The sequence below is a fragment of the Salmo salar genome, unplaced genomic scaffold, assembly GCF_965601325.2.
Source record: "Salmo salar unplaced genomic scaffold, fSalSal1 ptg000152l, whole genome shotgun sequence".
NCBI classification, from domain to species: Eukaryota; Metazoa; Chordata; class Actinopteri; order Salmoniformes; family Salmonidae; genus Salmo; species Salmo salar.
In genome coordinates, this window is record NW_027675323.1 from 2,951,582 (window position 1) to 2,970,000 (window position 18,419).

An 18,419-nucleotide genomic window follows, 5' to 3' on the forward strand; every position below is an offset into this window, starting at 1 on the left:
AAATGTTATACAATTATTTGCATTTTAATGAGGGAAATGAGTATTTGACCCCTCTGCAAAACATGACTTATTACTTGGTGGCAAAACCCTTTCTTGTAGTTGGCCACCAGGTTTGCACACATCTCGGGAGGGATTTTGTCCCACTCCTCTTTGCAGATCTTCTCCAAGTCATTAAGGTTTCGAGGCTGACGTTTGGCAACTCGAACCTTCAGCTCCCTCCACAGATTTTCTATGGGATTAAGGTCTGGAGACTGGCTAGGCCACTCCAGGACCTTAATGTGCTTCTTCTTGAGCCACTCCTTTGTTGCCTTGGCCGTGTGTTTTGGGTCATTGTCATGCTGGAATACCAATCCACAACCCATTTTCAATGCCCTGGCTGAGGGAAGGAGGTTCTCACCCAAGATTTGACGTTACATGGCCCCGTCTATTGTCCCTTTGATGCAGTGAAGTTGTCCTGTCCCCTTAGCAGAAAAACACCCCCAAAGCATAATGTTTCCACCTCCATGTTTGACGGTGGAGATGGTGTTCTTGGGGTCATACGCAGCAATCCTCCTCCTCCAAACACTGCGAGTTGAGTTGATGTCAAAGAGCTCCATTTTGGTCTCATCTGACCACAACATTTTCACCAGTTGTCCTCTGAGTCATTCAGATGTTCATTGGCAAACTTCAGACGGGCATGTATATGTGCTTTCTTGAGCAGGGGGACCTTGCGGGCGCTGCATGATTTCCGTCCTAGTGTGTTACCAATTGTTTTCTTGGTGACTGTGGTCCCAGCTGCCTTGAGATCATTGACAAGATCCTCCCGTGTAGTTCTGGGCTGATTCCTCACCGTTCTCATGATCATTGCAACTCCACGAGGTGAGATCTTGCATGGAGCCCCAGGCCGAGGGATATTGACAGTTCTTTTGTGTTTCTTCCATTTGCGAATAATCGCACCAAATGTTGTCACCTTCTCACCAAGCTGCTTGGCGATGGTCGTGTAGCCCATTCCAGCCTTGTGTAGGTCTACAATCTTGTCCCTGACATCCTTGGAGAGCTCTTTGGTCTTGGCCATGGTGGAGAGTTTGGAATCTGATTGATTGATTGCTTCTGTGGACAGGTGTCTTTTTTTAAGTTGCGGTTAGGAGCACTCCCTTTAAGAGTGTGCTCCTAATCTCAGCTCGTTACCTGTATAAAAGACACCTGGGAGCCAGAAATCTGTCGTGTCATTGGGGTACCATTAAACTGAAGACATGTTTATCAATTAACTCCCTGTAATTATTATCACACGATTAAACTGATTAATCGTTTAATTGTAATTAACTCGGAGATCGAGGCACCAAGGAGAATATTCAGATTACAAAGCTATAATTTTCCTAATATAACTTTCCTCTACTATAATATTATAGTATAGGCCGATTATCTTCTGGTTTAAATGGTGTATTTTACCTCGAGTCCAGTCTCATTCCAAACATCGTAAATTGTTGTATCTGCACGAACCCAGTCTTTACTAAAATCATCCATACATCAATTGTCTTAAAATCATTTATTTACTACACTAAGTAATTAACAGAAAACATACAAACAGTAATTATCGTCACAAAGGATTGGTATAGTAATGTGCCCTAATGGCTAACAGGCATGGCTGGTCTGTTAGACAATGGGTCATAAACGGTCAGCTGAGAATGTACACAGAGTTCATTAATATTAACAATTGACAATTGAAGGCTCACTCATTCGGGAACAATTGCAATCAATATATATTTACGCTCATGTGTCGTCGTCGGGATCCTTGTTCGAGCGTCGTTCTGTGGAGAGTTTTGTCTCTCTCTCTCTCTCGGTTAGAATGGATCTTTCAAAGCGACATTCATTAATGTTGTTATAGAATGGATGTTTCGTTGGTCTTCGCGTTCGATGATATAATTTACTTAGCTGCAGACTAATAATTAATATCAAAGACTTGTTCTTATTCTGTCGGTATCAATAGTCTAAAAGTTAACCACATGGTATGGTTCACTTTCAGTAAAGGAATTGGATGGTAAAACCTATTGGCCATGGAGTGGAGGCCTGGTCTGAAGAAATGTAAATCAGGGTGGGTTTTATAGTGACCCTTGAACAGGCTTGTGAAATGACGCCTGGTCCTGTCTGTGTCCCTTGGGGGGCGTGCCGATGGCTGAGTGAAGCTTGGTACAGAAATCCAATTCTATCACATTAACATCAGTACATAGCATCTCAATGTATTACAAATAGCTTTATCCTTATTAATACATTTTATACAACCATTATGATGCAAGTCTTAAGCTGAGGCTATTATATAAACAGTTTTATGGTAATATGGCTATATTGTCTCTTCTGAGTATCACAAAATTGTACCAAGCGGACCAGTTCGTAGCTGGATTCTTCACCAATCTTCCATACCTTCTCCAGAACACAAATGTCGCTTGGCTCCCCAATTCTGTGAGTTGGAAGAATTTCCTGTGTCTCTCTATGGGCCATGTGGCCAGAGACTCCTCTTAGAGTTTTTACAACCCTTTCACACAGGGCCTGGGTGGTTGGGAAGGTAGGTTGGGGGATGGTACAAAGGGGAGGGGGTCAACTGTCCTTCCTGTACCCAAAGAGGCCAACGTCATGACAAATCTTTCTGATTGAGACAAAACGGATGGCACTGTGATAGACTGCATCTAATTTATTGAGTAGGGTATTGGAGGCTATTTTGTAAATGACATCGCCGAAGTCGAGGATCGGTAGGATGGTCAGTTTTATAAGGGTATGTTTGCAGCATGAGTGAAGGATGCTATGTTGCGAAATAGGAAGCCAATTCTAGATTTAATTTTGGATTGGAGATGTTTAATATAAGTCTGGAAGGAGAGTTTAAAGTCTAACCAGACACCTAGGTATTTGTAGTTGTCCACATATTCTAAGTCAGAACCGTCCAGAGTAGTGATGCTGAACAGGCAGGCAGGTGCAGGCAGCGATCAGTTGAAGAGCATGCATTTAGTTTTACTTGTATTTAAGAGCAGTTGGAGGCCACGGAAGGAGAGCTGTATGGCATTGAAGCTCGTCTAGAGGTTAGTTAACACAGTGTCCAAAGAAGGGCCAGAAGTATACAGAATAACACCAATAACAGAGGGGGTCTGATCTTTGTGCCTCTGTAAATTTCTCATTCATCATCATTAATGATTCATTCCTGATTATTCATAATCATGGTAGCATCCACATGAATGTAGAAGTGTTCAGAAACATGTTCTATTCTTACTGACAATACAAGTGAAGTGACTCCAAAATGACAGGACATTATTCACCATTCAGTTTCTATTAGGAAAAACATCATCCAAAACACAACCAAGACAAACTGCAAATGCATTCAACAGGTTTGTAGAATCACAATTGATGTAATCACTGCAGGCATGGATCATGGGACTAAATACTAAACTTATGACAACTTTAATACAATATAAGTGAATTTGTCCGAATATGTACAACTTTTTCAAATGGGAGAACTAAATACATAAAGTGCTTTCCTTTCTTAACAGTAACACAGCTATGTATGAAAATACCCTAAAATAAAAGGTGACATTCTGTACTGTCACCTAATATGAAACATTCTATCTCAAATCCAAAATGCTGGATCATAGCACCACATTTAAAACTGTAAGCTTCACTGTCAGAACACATATGGTGTGGACTATGTGTGCCTGGTAAACACATGTGGATCTGGTGAACAGTTATCACTTGTTGACCAACTACAGGAATACTGACCTCAGCGTCTCCAGTTTACAGTGTGGATCCTCCAGTCCAGCAGAGAGCAGCTTCACTCCTGAATCCTTCAGGTCATTGTTACTCAGGTCCAGCTCTCTCAGGTGTGAGGGGTTTGACTTCAGAGCTGAGACCAGAGAAGCACAGCCTTTCTTTGTGACTCCACAGCCTGACAGCCTGCAACGAGATCATCATGACTTCACAAACACACTGGTAATTTAACACCAGTAGTGTAGAAGGACAAGGGTAGATGCATTTGGTTCATATTCCCAAACAACACATAGATTCATCTTCCATCAATGCATTTATTCAATATGTTTTTCAATATACATATTATAATACATATTTTTCTCTAAACATAATATTTCTTCCTGATGAATACTTCTTATATGTCATTTTATTTACTCACAGAGCAGCTCTGGAGGCTTTGACCACTGGCAGCAGCCTCAGAAGAGTTTCCTCTGATCTGGAGAATTTCTTCAGGTCAAACACATCCAGCTCCTTTTCTGAAGTCAGCAATACAAAGGCCAGAGCTGACCACTGTGCAGGTGACAGGTTGGGTTCTGAGAGACTTCCTGATCTCAGGTAGCTTTGGATCTCCTCCACTAGAGAATGGTCATTCAGTTCATTCAGACAGTGGAACATATTGATGCTCCTCTCTGGAGAAGGATTCTCCCTGATCTTCTTCTTGATGTACTTGACTGTTTCTTCATGGCTCTGTGAGCTGCTTCTTGTCTTTGTCAGTAGACCTCGTAAGTGCTTCTGATTGGATTCCAGTGAGAGGCCCAGAAGGAAGCGGAGGAACAGGTCCAGGTTTCCTGTCTCACTTTGTAAGGCTTTATCCAGGGCACTCTTGTAGACAGTAACTTCAGTAACTTCAGGCTTGTCTCTGAACAGCGAGAAAACGTATCTGAACATTGATTGAGGTTCATCCATTAGATTCTCATTGTTGTTGATGAATGAGAGGAACACATATACAGCAGCCAGAAACTCCTGAATGCTCAGATGAACAAAGCAGTACACCTTGTTCTGGTACAGCCCACATTCCTCTTTAAAGAGCTGTGTGCACAATCCTGAGTACACTGAGGCTTCATTGACATCAATGCCAGCCTCTTTCAGGTCTTTTTCATAGAAAATCAGATTGCCCTTCACTAGCTGTTGAAAAGCCAGTTTTCCCAGTGACAGAATGCTCTCTTTATTCCAGTGTGGACCTGTCTCTTCTTTCCCAAGATACTTTTCATTCTTCTGTTTGGTATGAAACACCACAAGGTGTGTGTACATCTCAGTCAGAGTCTTGGGCATCTCTTCTCTCTTATGTTCCAGCATGTGTTCGAGGACTGTTGCAGAAATCCAACAGAAGACTGGAATGTGGCACATGATGTGGAGGCTCCTTGATGTCTTTATGTGTGAGATGATTCTGCTGGCCAGGTCCTCATCACTGAATCTCTTCCTGAAGTACTCCTCCTTCTGTGGGTCATTGAACCCTCGTACCTCTGTCACCTGGTCAACACACCCTGAAGGGATCTTATTGGCTGCTGCAGGTCGGGTAGTTATCCAGATGAGAGCAGAGGGAAGCAGATTTCCCTTGATGAGATTTGTCAGCAGAACATCCACTGAGGTTGACTCTGTGACGTCACAACAGATCTTGTTCTTCTGGAAGTCTAGGGGCAGTCGGCACTCATCCAGACCATCAAAGATGAACACAACTTTGTACTTGTCGTAATTGGAGATTCTTGATTGTTTGATTTCCATTGAGAAGTGATTGAGAAGTTCAATCAAAGTGTGTTTGTCCCCTTTCATCAAATTCAGCTCCCGAAAAGGGAATGAAAACACAAATTGAACATCCTGATTGGCTTTTCCTTCAGCCCAGTCCAGAATGAACTTCTGCACAGAGACTGTTTTTCCAATGCCAGCGACTCCCTTTGTCAGCACAGTTCTGATAAGTTTGTCTTGTCCAGTTAAGGGTTTGAAGATGTCGTTACATTTGACTGCAGTCTCTGGTCTTGCTTGTTTCCTGGTTGTTGTCTCAATCTGTCTCAGCTCATGTTCATTATTGACCTCTCCTGTTCCTCCCTCTGTGATGTAGAGCTCTGTGTAGATCTTATTGAGAAGTGTTGGGTTTCCTTGTTTAGCGATCCCCTCAAATACACATTGAAACTTCTTCTTTAGATTAGATTTGAGTTCACGTTGGCAAATCACAGCAAGCTCATCTGAATGAAGAAATAGCACAGAGGATATTAATATTATGTCTGTTTTAATGCCTACAGTATTGTAGGACTGTTATAACATTTTAAATTATAATCATTTATTCTCTTAACTGACTGTATAAATGTGTAAATGTTTTCATAATGCATTACAGACTGGTGTGACTGATTATATTATTATTGGTATTATTGATTGTATAATTAATGTTGTCTCTCTCTGTCTCTCTAAATTAATCAACACAACACATCCCTGCTGCTACTTGATGAGGCCACTAGGTGTTGTGTTAAGGCTGCTACAATATCATTGAGTTACACAGCTACTTTAGCTGTACTTTAGCCACAGCTTTTAAATGTTATAAAACAGCATTCAACATGAGGCAGACAGATCTTACATTTCTCCAGTGTGTCAGCAAGCTCCTTCTGGTTCATTTTCCTCAGGACGTGCAGTGTGATCTTCAGAGCCCCCTCTCTGGCACTGCTCTCCTGCTTCTCATCTTCAGCATCCACCACTTCCTCATCCTGCTTCTGACTCTCAAAGCCTTCTGGGAGTTCTGGACTAAGAATCCCCTTGAATATCTTCAGCTCGTTCTTCACAAATGTCATCATTTTCTCTTCAAGCAGCTAAAATAAATCAAGTAAATAAGTTAAGCAAGAGAATAAATGCTTTCTCATTAACACATTAATGAATAATTGACAGATCAACTTTACTTGAGGTAAACAAAAACAAATGTTCATAACAGGACCACATACACTGAATATAGAGTCCAGGTCTGTTTGATGACTCTGGGAAGACTGACCACTGAGAATCTCTGACTCTGATCTCTCCTGTTGGTTTCTGTGGACGAAACATGAGATTACATCTCCTCATCCAGGGAGTACACACACACACACACACACACACACACACACACACACACACACACACACACACACACACACACACACACACACACACACACACACACACACACACACACACACACACACACACACACACACACACAGGGAGGGAACGTTGTGTTTGTTTAATATTGTTTTAGGACTATGAAAATGGACTAAAGGATTAGCCTATGAATTATGAAAACAACAAAAAGAAATGTGAAAATGGGAGAGGAGAAATGACTAGAGACAGTGTTTTTAACTCACTGACAATGAGTTCTTCTTACCTTTGTTCAGTAGAAAAGTCTCCCTCTCTAAAGGATAGAGGTTGATACATGGACTTGTTACTCTTCATGGACACACAGCTGGGTACAGTCCTCTATGGACCAGTTTATGCCAAAGTCTATGTCTGGCAAATTGATGTTGCATTGGCTAAAATGATTGCCACCGATTTCCAGCCATTTTCGATCATGGAGGACAGAAGTTTTAGAAATTATAGCAATAGTCTAAATCCAATGTACACAATTCCAAGCAGGAAAACCCTTTCAAAATCACTTATTCCACAACTGTACAAGAGCACACAGGCTTCATTGCGGGAAAGAGTCCAAAAAGCTACTGCAGTTAGCCTTACCACTGACTGCTGGACATCAACTTCATACGTCGGTTACATGTTACTTCATTGAAGATTTTTCGATGTCTAGCTGTCTTCTGGACTGCTTTGAGTTCAGCGACAGACACACCTCAGAGAACTGTTGAGAGTGGCCAGAGAATGGCAAGTAGATGGTAAAGTGGTCTGTTGTGTTAGCAACAATGCAGCCAACTTAACTAAAGCCATGACATTTTAAAATGGACCCATGTCTTGCCCACACAATCAACCTGATTGTAAGAGATGCTCTGAAGGTGATGAAGCCCACTGTGGACAAAGTGAAATCAGCTGTGGAATACTTTCACAGGATCACAGTAGATGCTGAAAAACTAAAGTCTACACAACGCCAGACGGGGATGCCTGAGCTGAGGCCTAAACAAGACTGCACTACAAGGTGGAATTCAACATTGTATATGTTGAAGCGGTTTCTTGAGTCAAAGGATGCCATCATCTCTACCCTGGCCATTGTCAATGCACCTGTTGATGCTCTGACCCAGAGGCATGGGAGGTGGTGGAGGAGGTGTGCAATGTCCTGGAACCCTTTGAGCAGTTCACTGTGGAGATCAGTGGAGAGAGGTACAGGAAGCAGTTATTACTGCATCATTATTTAATCCAGTATTATATATGTATATGAGCAGTAGATGAGAATGTAGTATCAGTAGACTAAACATGAAGCTGAACTAATAAGTTACTGCTCTCTCTTTTCAGCTATGTGACAGCCTCAAAAATGATACTTCTGTGTAAGGGTCTGCAGCGAATCACAGCCAGACGCCAGAGAGAAGCAAATTTAATGTGACAGAGTTGATGGACACCCTATGTTCATCAATGGACAGAAAGTTCCACAGAATGGAATATAATCACGTGCTATCAGAAACGCTGCACTTGACCCCAGGTTTAAGAAGTTAGCCTTCAGTGATGCCAGAGAGATTGATGAGGCTCTTCAAAGAATAACCTCCGCAGCAGGGAGGGACAGCCCCAGCAGTCAGCTGGCTCAGGCACCAGGGCAACAGGAAGAAAAGGGATCAGATGGAGCAGAAACACCAGCAGTAGTGTCACAAACGTCTGCTGTTTGGATGCTGTTTGACGAGAGAGCAACTGGGGATGCAGCACGAAGGAATCCCTCAGCAGATGCCATAATGGAGGTCCGATCCTATTTGGAGGAGACCCTCCGTTTGGGAGCCAAAAGAGCCGGAATGCCCGTCACTAATTCTCCAAGAGCACCTCAGCCCACTCTGTGCGTAACCAGACAATATGCTTGTCTCCACACCGTACGTAGCATTTTGTAGCATTAGCATTTTGTCTTCATTTTGGCAGATTAACTCATGCTTATTTCTGAAGATAAACTCAGGTTTTCACCCAGCAGCTAAGGAGTTGGAGATGTGGCAGGAGTTGGACCTGTGGCTGAAAGGTGGCTGGTTCAAATCCCGGGCTGTGCGCTGGAAAATACAGGCAGACTTGATCTGACCACTGGAGGGCTGCTGGGTTCACATCCTCAAAACATTAACCTTTCGTTGATCAGAACTCTAGAGGTTCTTCTTCACTGAACCCAAAAATATATATCACTTTTAGTGATTCCATATATTAAGGAAGTGATAGAAGCCTTTTTGGTTCTATAAGGAACCTTCTTTTCTGAGTGTAAAATTAACACATTTTTCTTTTGATTATTTAATTATCTACATCATGTTATTTCAAGATATCCCTTTGGGAGCGCAACATCACGTTGTTAAAAAATAATCCTAAATTGGGCGTGGCTATAAATTAGGCAAATTGAAGGCATCTCGGGCGTAATATGTGTTCGATGAAAATGAACATTGTATGCAATGTTGTAGGCAACATTATTGGCAAGGGACTTGATGCCTACTATGCTAAAGCTATTTAGAGTTGTTAAACGGGTGTGAAGAGTGTGTTGATATAACGGTAATATTGTCAAAATTCTTATTGTAACAACGATCATAATTGGTTAAAAAACTATGCATTCCATTATATTAGGCAATAATTAAGAGTAGACAAAGTGGTCGTGTCATGTGAAAATTCTATCAAATGTCTTACATTGCAACGAGTACAGTCAGGGTGCCGTGGAGCCCCTGCAGTACCTCCACAGACCCCGGATTGAGAACCCCTGATTTAGCAGATGCTCTTATCCAGAGAGATTTACAATAAGTGCGTTCATCTTAATATATATTTGGGAATAAACGTAAAAAATTCTTCATAAAAGGATATGAACTATGACCTGTCCACCAGACATGATATCGTGTAGTGCTTCTGATCCAGTTTCTACTGGTCTGACTGAGGATATGAACTCTGACCTGTCTACCAAACATGATACCTTGTAGTGCTTCTGATCCAGTTTCTACTGGCCTGACTAAGGATAGGAACTCTGACCTGTCGACCAAACATGATACCTTGTAGTGCTGCTGATCCAGTTTCTACTGGTCTGACTGAGGATATGAACTCTGACCTGTTCACCAGATGTGATACCTTGTAGTGCTGCTGATCCAGTTTCTACTGGTCTGACTGAGGATATGAACTCTGACCTGATCACCAGACGTGATACCTTGTCCCGAAACTGTAGTTTCAACCCCCTCCCTCCCTCCCTCACTCCCTCCCTCCCTCCCTCCCAATCCATCCCTCTTTCTCCCTCCCTCAACCTCTGAATGCTCAACTATGAAAAGCATCCTGACATTTACTCCTGAGGTGCTGACCTGTTGCAACCTCTATAACCACTGTGAATATTATTTCACCCTGCTGGTCATCTAGGAACATTTGAACATCTTGAAGAACGATCTGGCCTTAATGGCCATAATCTCCACCCGGAACAGCCAGAAGAGGACTGGCCACCTCTCAGAGCCTGGTTCCTCTCTACCCAGTACAGCCAGAAGAGGACTGGCCACCCCTCATAGCCTGGTTCCTCTCTACCCAGTACAGCCAGAAGAGGACTGGCCACCCCTCATAGCCTGGTTCCTCTCTACCCAGCACAGCCAGAAGAGGACTGGCCACTCCTCATAACCTGGTTCCTCTCTACCCAGTACAGCCAGAAGAGGACTGGCCACCTCTCAGAGCCTGGTTCCTCTCTACCCAGCACAGCCAGAAGAGGACTGGCCACTCCTCATAACCTGGTTCCTCTCTACCCAGTACAGCCAGAAGAGGACTGGCCACCTCTCAGAGCCTGGTTCCTCTCTACCCAGCACAGCCAGAAGAGGACTGGCCACTCCTCATAGCCTGGTTCCTCTCTACCCAGCACAGCCAGAAGAGGACTGGCCACCCCTCAGAGCCTGGTTCCTCTCCACCCAGCACAGCCAGAAGAGGACTGGCCACCCCTCAGAGCCTGGTTCCTCTCCACCCAGCACAGCCAGAAGAGGACTGGCCACCCCTCATAGCCTGGTTCCTCTCTACCCAGCACAGCCAGAAGAGGACTGGCCACTCCTCATAGCCTGGTTCCTCTCTACCCAGCACAGCCAGAAGAGGACTGGCCACCCCTCAGAGCCTGGTTCCTCTCTACCCAGTACAGCCAGTAGAGGACTGGTCACCCCTCAGAGCCTGGTTCCTCTCTACCCAGCACAGCCAGAAGAGGACTGGCCACCCCTCAGAGCCTGGTTCCTCTCTACCCAGCACAGCCAGAAGAGGACTGGCCACTCCTCAGAGCCGGGTTCCTCTCTACCCAGCACAGCCAGAAGAGGACTGGCCCACCCCTCATAGCCTGGTTCCTCTCTAGGTTTCTTCCTAGGTTCCAGCCTTTCTAGGGAGTTTTTCCAGCCACCGGGCTTCAACATCCGAACATGATCTGTTCAGCACGAGACGACTGTTAGACACCATGACGTGTTTCTGCCAATGAGCTTCAAATCAAATCAAATTGTATTTGATAAAAAATTAATTAATAATAATAACAATAAAATAACAATAATGAGACTATAAGGAGTACCAGTACTGAGTCAATGTGCAGGGGTACCAGGTAGTTGAGGTAATAATGAGACTATAAGGAGTACCAGTACTGAGTCAATGTGCAGGGGTACCAGGTAGTTGAGGTAATAATGAGACTATAAGGAGTACCAGTACTGAGTCAATGTGCAGGGGTACCAGGTAGTTGAGGTAATAATGAGACTATAAGGAGTACCAGTACTGAGTCAATGTGCAGGGGTACCAGGTAGTTGAGGTAATAATGAGACTATAAGGAGTACCAGTACTGAGTCAATGTGCAGGTGTACCAGGTAGTTGAGGTAATAATGAGACTATAAGGAGTACCAGTACTGAGTCAATGTGCAGGGGTACCAGGTAGTTGAGGTAATAATGAGACTATAAGGAGTACCAGTACTGAGTCAATGTGCAGGGGTACCAGGTAGTTGAGGTAATAATGAGACTATAAGGAGTACCAGTACTGAGTCAATGTGCAGGGGTACCAGGTAGTTGAGGTAATAATGAGACTATAAGGAGTACCAGTACTGAGTCAATGTGCAGGGGTACCAGGTAGTTGAGGTAATAATGAGACTATAAGGAGTACCAGTACTGAGTCAATGTGCAGGGTACCAGGTAGTTGAGGTAATAATGAGACTATAAGGAGTACCAGTACTGAGTCAATGTGCAGGGGTACCAGGTAGTTGAGGTAATAATGAGACTATAAGGAGTACCAGTACTGAGCCAATGTGCAGGGGTACCAGGTAGTTGAGGTAATAATGAGACTATAAGGAGTACCAGTACTGAGTCAATATGCAGGGGTACCAGGTAGTTGAGGTAATAATGAGACTATAAGGAGTACCAGTACTGAGTCAATGTCCAGGGGTACCAGGTAGTTGAGGTAATAATGAGACTATAAGGAGTACCAGTACTGAGTCAATGTGCAGGGGTACCAGGTAGTTGAGGTAATAATGAGACTATAAGGAGTACCAGTACTGAGTCAATGTGCAGGGGTACCAGGTAGTTGAGGTAATAATGAGACTATAAGGAGTACCAGTACTGAGTCAATATGCAGGGGTACCAGGTAGTTGAGGTAATAATGAGACTATAAGGAGTACCAGTACTGAGTCAATGTGCAGGGGTACCAGGTAGTTGAGGTAATAATGAGACTATAAGGAGTACCAGTACTGAGTCAATATGCAGGGGTACCAGGTAGTTGAGGTAATAATGAGACTATAAGGAGTACCAGTACTGAGTCAATGTGCAGGGGTACCAGGTAGTTGAGGTAATAATGAGACTATAAGGAGTACCAGTACTGAGTCAATGTGCAGGGGTACCAGGTAGTTGAGGTAATAATGAGACTATAAGGAGTACCAGTACTGAGTCAATGTGCAGGGTACCAGGTAGTTGAGGTAATAATGAGGCTATAAGGAGTACCCATACTGAGTCAATGTGCAGGGGTACCAGGTAGTTGAGGTAATAATGAGACTATAAGGATTACCAGTACTGAGTCAATGTGCAGGGTACCAGGTAGTTGAGGTAATAATGAGGCTATAAGGAGTACCCATACTGAGTCAATGTGCAGGGGTACCAGGTAGTTGAGGTAATAATGAGACTATAAGGAGTACCAGTACTGAGTCAATGTGCAGGGGTACCAGGTAGTTGAGGTAATAATGAGACTATAAGGAGTACCAGTACTGAGTCAATGTGCAGGGGTACCAGGTAGTTGAGGTAATAATGAGGCTATAAGGAGTACCAGTACTGAGTCAATGTGCAGGGGTACCAGGTAGTTGAGGTAATAATGAGGCTATAAGGAGTACCAGTACTGAGTCAATGTGCAGGGGTACCAGGTAGTTGAGGTAATAATGAGACTGTAAGGAGTACCAGTACTGAGTCAATGTGCAGGGGTACCAGGTAGTTGAGGTAATAATGAGACTATAAGGAGTACCCATACTGAGTCAATGTGCAGGGGTACCAGGTAGTTGAGGTAATAATGAGGCTATAAGGAGTACCAGTACTGAGTCAATGTGCAGGGGTACCAGGTAGTTGAGGTAATAATGAGACTATAAGGAGTACCAGTACTGAGTCAATGTGCAGGGGTACCAGGTAGTTGAGGTAATAATGAGGCTATAAGGAGTACCAGTACTGAGTCAATGTGCAGGGGTACCAGGTAGTTGAGGTAATAATGAGACTATAAGGAGTACCAGTACTGAGTCAATGTGCAGGGGTACCAGGTAGTTGAGCTAATAATGAGACTATAAGGAGTACCAGTACTGAGTCAATGTGCAGGGGTACCAGGTAGTTGAGCTAATAATGAGACTATAAGGAGTACCAGTACTGAGTCAATGTGCAGGGTACCAGGTAGTTGAGGTAATAATGAGACTATAAGGAGTACCAGTACTGAGTCAATGTGCAGGGGTACCAGGTAGTTGAGGTAATAATGAGACTATAAGGAGTACCAGTACTGAGTCAATGTGCAGGGGTACCAGGTAGTTGAGGTAATAATGAGACTATAAGGAGTACCAGTACTGAGTCAATGTGCAGGGGTACCAGGTAGTTGAGGTAATAATGAGACTATAAGGAGTACCAGTACTGAGTCAATGTGCAGGGGTACCAGGTAGTTGAGGTAATAATGAGACTATAAGGAGTACCAGTACTGAGTCAATGTGCAGGGGTACCAGGTAGTTGAGGTAATAATGAGACTATAAGGAGTACCAGTACTGAGTCAATGTGCAGGGGTACCAGGTAGTTGAGGTAATAACGAGACTATAAGGAGTACCCATACTGAGTCAATGTGCAGGGGTACCAGGTAGTTGAGGTAATAATGAGACTATAAGGAGTACCAGTACTGAGTCAATGTGCAGGGGTTCCAGGTAGTTGAGGTAATAATGAGACTATAAGGAGTACCAGTACTGAGTCAATGTGCAGGGGTACCAGGTAGTTGAGGTAATAATGAGACTATAAGGAGTACCAGTACTGAGTCAATGTGCAGGGGTACCAGGTAGTTGAGGTAATAATGAGACTATAAGGAGTACCAGTACTGAGTCAATGTGCAGGGGTTCCAGGTAGTTGAGGTAATAATGAGACTATAAGGAGTACCAGTACTGAGTCAATGTGCAGGGGTACCAGGTAGTTGAGGTAATAATGAGACTATAAGGAGTACCAGTACTGAGTCAATGTGCAGGGGTACCAGGTAGTTGAGGTAATAATGATACTATAAGGAGTACCAGTACTGAGTCAATGTGCAGGGGTACCAGGTAGTTGAGGTAATAATGAGACTATAAGGAGTACCAGTACTGAGTCAATGTGCAGGGGTACCAGGTAGTTGAGGTAATAATGAGACTATAAGGAGTACCAGTACTGAGTCAATGTGCAGGGGTACCAGGTAGTTGAGGTAATAATGAGGCTATAAGGAGTACCAGTACTGAGTCAATGTGCAGGGGTACCAGGTAGTTGAGGTAATAATGAGACTATAAGGAGTACCAGTACTGAGTCAATGTGCAGGGGTACCAGGTAGTTGAGGTAATAATGAGACTATAAGGAGTACCAGTACTGAGTCAATGTGCAGGGGTACCAGGTAGTTGAGGTAATAATGAGACTATAAGGAGTACCAGTACTGAGTCAATGTGCAGGGGTACCAGGTAGTTGAGGTAATAATGAGACTATAAGGATTACCAGTACTGAGTCAATGTGCAGGGGTACCAGGTAGTTGAGGTAATAATGAGACTATAAGGAGTACCAGTACTGAGTCAATGTGCAGGGGTACCAGGTAGTTGAGGTAATAATGAGACTATAAGGAGTACCAGTACTGAGTCAATGTGCAGGGGTACCAGGTAGTTGAGGTAATAATGAGACTATAAGGAGTACCAGTACTGAGTCAATGTGCAGGGGTACCAGGTAGTTGAGGTAATAATGAGGCTATAAGGAGTACCAGTACTGAGTCAATGTGCAGGGGTACCAGGTAGTTGAGGTAATAATGAGGCTATAAGGATTACCAGTACTGAGTCAATGTGCAGGGGTACCAGGTAGTTGAGGTAATAATGAGACTATAAGGAGTACCAGTACTGAGTCAATGTGCAGGGGTACCAGGTAGTTGAGGTAATAATGAGACTATAAGGAGTACCAGTACTGAGTCAATGTGCAGGGGTACCAGGTAGTTGAGGTAATAATGAGGCTATAAGGAGTACCAGTACTGAGTCAATGTGCAGGGGTACCAGGTAGTTGAGGTAATAATGAGACTATAAGGAGTACCAGTACTGAGTCAATGTGCAGGGGTACCAGGTAGTTGAGGTAATAATGAGACTATAAGGATTACCAGTACTGAGTCAATGTGCAGGGGTACCAGGTAGTTGAGGTAATAATGAGACTATAAGGAGTACCAGTACTGAGTCAATGTGCAGGTGTACCAGGTAGTTGAGGTAATAATGAGACTATAAGGAGTACCAGTACTGAGTCAATGTGCAGGGGTACCAGGTAGTTGAGGTAATAATGAGACTATAAGGATTACCAATACTGAGTCAATGTGCAGGGGTACCAGGTAGTTGAGGTAATAATGAGACTATAAGGAGTACCAGTACTGAGTCAATGTGCAGGGGTACCAGGTAGTTGAGGTAATAATGAGACTATAAGGAGTACCAATACTGAGTCAATGTGCAGGGGTACCAGGTAGTTGAGGTAATAATGAGACTATAAGGAGTACCAGTACTGAGTCAATGTGCAGGGGTACCAGGTAGTTGAGGTAATAATGAGACTATAAGGAGTACCAATACTGAGTCAATGTGCAGGGGTACCAGGTAGTTGAGGTAATAATGAGACTATAAGGAGTACCAGTACTGAGTCAATGTGCAGGGGTATCAGGTAGTTGAGGTAATAATGAGGCTATAAGGAGTACCAGTACTGAGTCAATGTGCAGGGGTACCAGGTAGTTGAGGTAATAATGAGACTATAAGGAGTACCAGTACTGAGTCAATGTGCAGGGGTACCAGGTAGTTGAGGTAATAATGAGGCTATAAGGAGTACCAGTACTGAGTCAATGTGCAGGGGTACCAGGTAGTTGAGGTAATAATGAGACTATAAGGAGTACCAGTACTGAGTCAATGTGCAGGGGTACCAGGTAGTTGAGGTAATAATGAGACTATAAGGAGTACCAGTACTGAGTCAATGTGCAGGGGTACCAGGTAGTTGAGGTAATAATGAGACTATAAGGAGTACCAGTACTGAGTCAATGTGCAGGGGTACCAGGTAGTTGAGGTAATAATGAGGCTATAAGGAGTACCAGTACTGAGTCAATGTGCAGGGGTACCAGGTAGTTGAGGTAATAATGAGACTATAAGGAGTACCAGTACTGAGTCAATGTGCAGGGGTACCAGGTAGTTGAGGTAATAATGAGACTATAAGGAGTACCAGTACTGAGTCAATGTGCAGGGGTACCAGGTAGTTGAGGTAATAATGAGACTATAAGGAGTACCAGTACTGAGTCAATGTGCAGGGGTACCAGGTAGTTGAGGTAATAATGAGACTATAAGGAGTACCAGTACTGAGTCAATGTGCAGGGGTACCAGGTAGTTGAGGTAATAATGAGACTATAAGGAGTACCAGTACTGAGTCAATGTGCAGGGGTACCAGGTAGTTGAGGTAATAATGAGATTATAAGGAGTACCAGTACTGAGTCAATGTGCAGGGGTACCAGGTAGTTGAGGTAATAATGAGACTATAAGGAGTACCAGTACTGAGTCAATGTGCAGGGGTACCAGGTAGTTGAGGTAATAATGAGACTATAAGGAGTACCAGTACTGAGTCAATGTGCAGGGGTACCAGGTAGTTGAGGTAATAATGAGACTGTAAGGAGTACCAGTACTGAGTCAATGTGCAGGGGTACCAGGTAGTTGAGGTAATAATGAGGCTATAAGGAGTACCAGTACTGAGTCAATGTGCAGGGGTACCAGGTAGTTGAGGTAATAATGAGACTATAAGGAGTACCCATACTGAGTCAATGTGCAGGGGTACCAGGTAGTTGAGGTAATAATGAGACTATAAGGAGTACCAGTACTGAGTCAATGTGCAGGGGTACCAGGTAGTTGAGGTAATAATGAGACTATAAGGAGTACCAGTACTGAGTCAATGTGCAGGGGTACCAGGTAGTTGAGGTAATAATGAGACTATAAGGAGTACCAGTACTGAGTCAATGTGCAGGGGTACCAGGTAGTTGAGGTAATAATGAGACTATAAGGAGTACCAGTACTGAGTCAATGTGCAGGGGTACCAGGTAGTTGAGGTAATAATGAGACTATAAGGAGTACCAGTACTGAGTCAATGTGCAGGGGTACCAGGTAGTTGAGGTAATAATGAGACTATAAGGAGTACCAGTACTGAGTCAATGTGCAGGGGTACCAGGTAGTTGAGGTAATAATGAGACTATAAGGAGTACCAGTACTGAGTCAATGTGCAGGGGTACCAGGTAGTTGAGGTAATAATGAGACTATAAGGAGTACCAGTACTGAGTCAATGTGCAGGGGTACCAGGTAGTTGAGGTAATAATGAGACTATAAGGAGTACCAGTACTGAGTCAATGTGCAGGGGTACCAGGTAGTTGAGGTAATAATGAGACTATAAGGAGTACCAGTACTGAGTCAATGTGCAGGGGTACCAGGTAGTTGAGGTAATAATGAGACTATAAGGAGTACCAGTACTGAGTCAATGTGCAGGGGTACCAGGTAGTTGAGGTAATAATGAGACTATAAGGAGTACCAGTACTGAGTCAATGTGCAGGGGTACCAGGTAGTTGAGGTAATAATGAGATTATAAGGAGTACCAGTACTGAGTCAATGTGCAGGGGTACCAGGTAGTTGAGGTAATAATGAGACTATAAGGAGTACCAGTACTGAGTCAATGTGCAGGGGTACCAGGTAGTTGAGGTAATAATGAGACTATAAGGAGTACCAGTACTGAGTCAATGTGCAGGGGTACCAGGTAGTTGAGGTAATAATGAGACTGTAAGGAGTACCAGTACTGAGTCAATGTGCAGGGGTACCAGGTAGTTGAGGTAATAATGAGGCTATAAGGAGTAC

At 43.6% G+C, this 18,419-nt stretch overlaps 1 protein-coding gene across 1 annotated transcript in view; it reads right to left on the reverse strand.

Moving 5' to 3' along the window:
- Positions 1 to 895: 895 nt before the first annotated feature.
- Positions 896 to 18,419, reverse strand: part of LOC145866997 (NLR family CARD domain-containing protein 3-like) — an 18,879-nt gene continuing 1,355 nt past the window's right edge. The window contains exons 2-3 of the mRNA XM_082971049.1: positions 4,145 to 5,945; positions 896 to 3,912 (exon numbers count right to left, since the gene is read on the reverse strand). Coding sequence (XP_082827175.1) covers positions 3,723 to 3,912; positions 4,145 to 5,945 — 1,991 coding nt within the window. The 3' untranslated portion in view covers positions 896 to 3,722. The remainder of the gene's footprint in view (positions 3,913 to 4,144; positions 5,946 to 18,419) is intronic.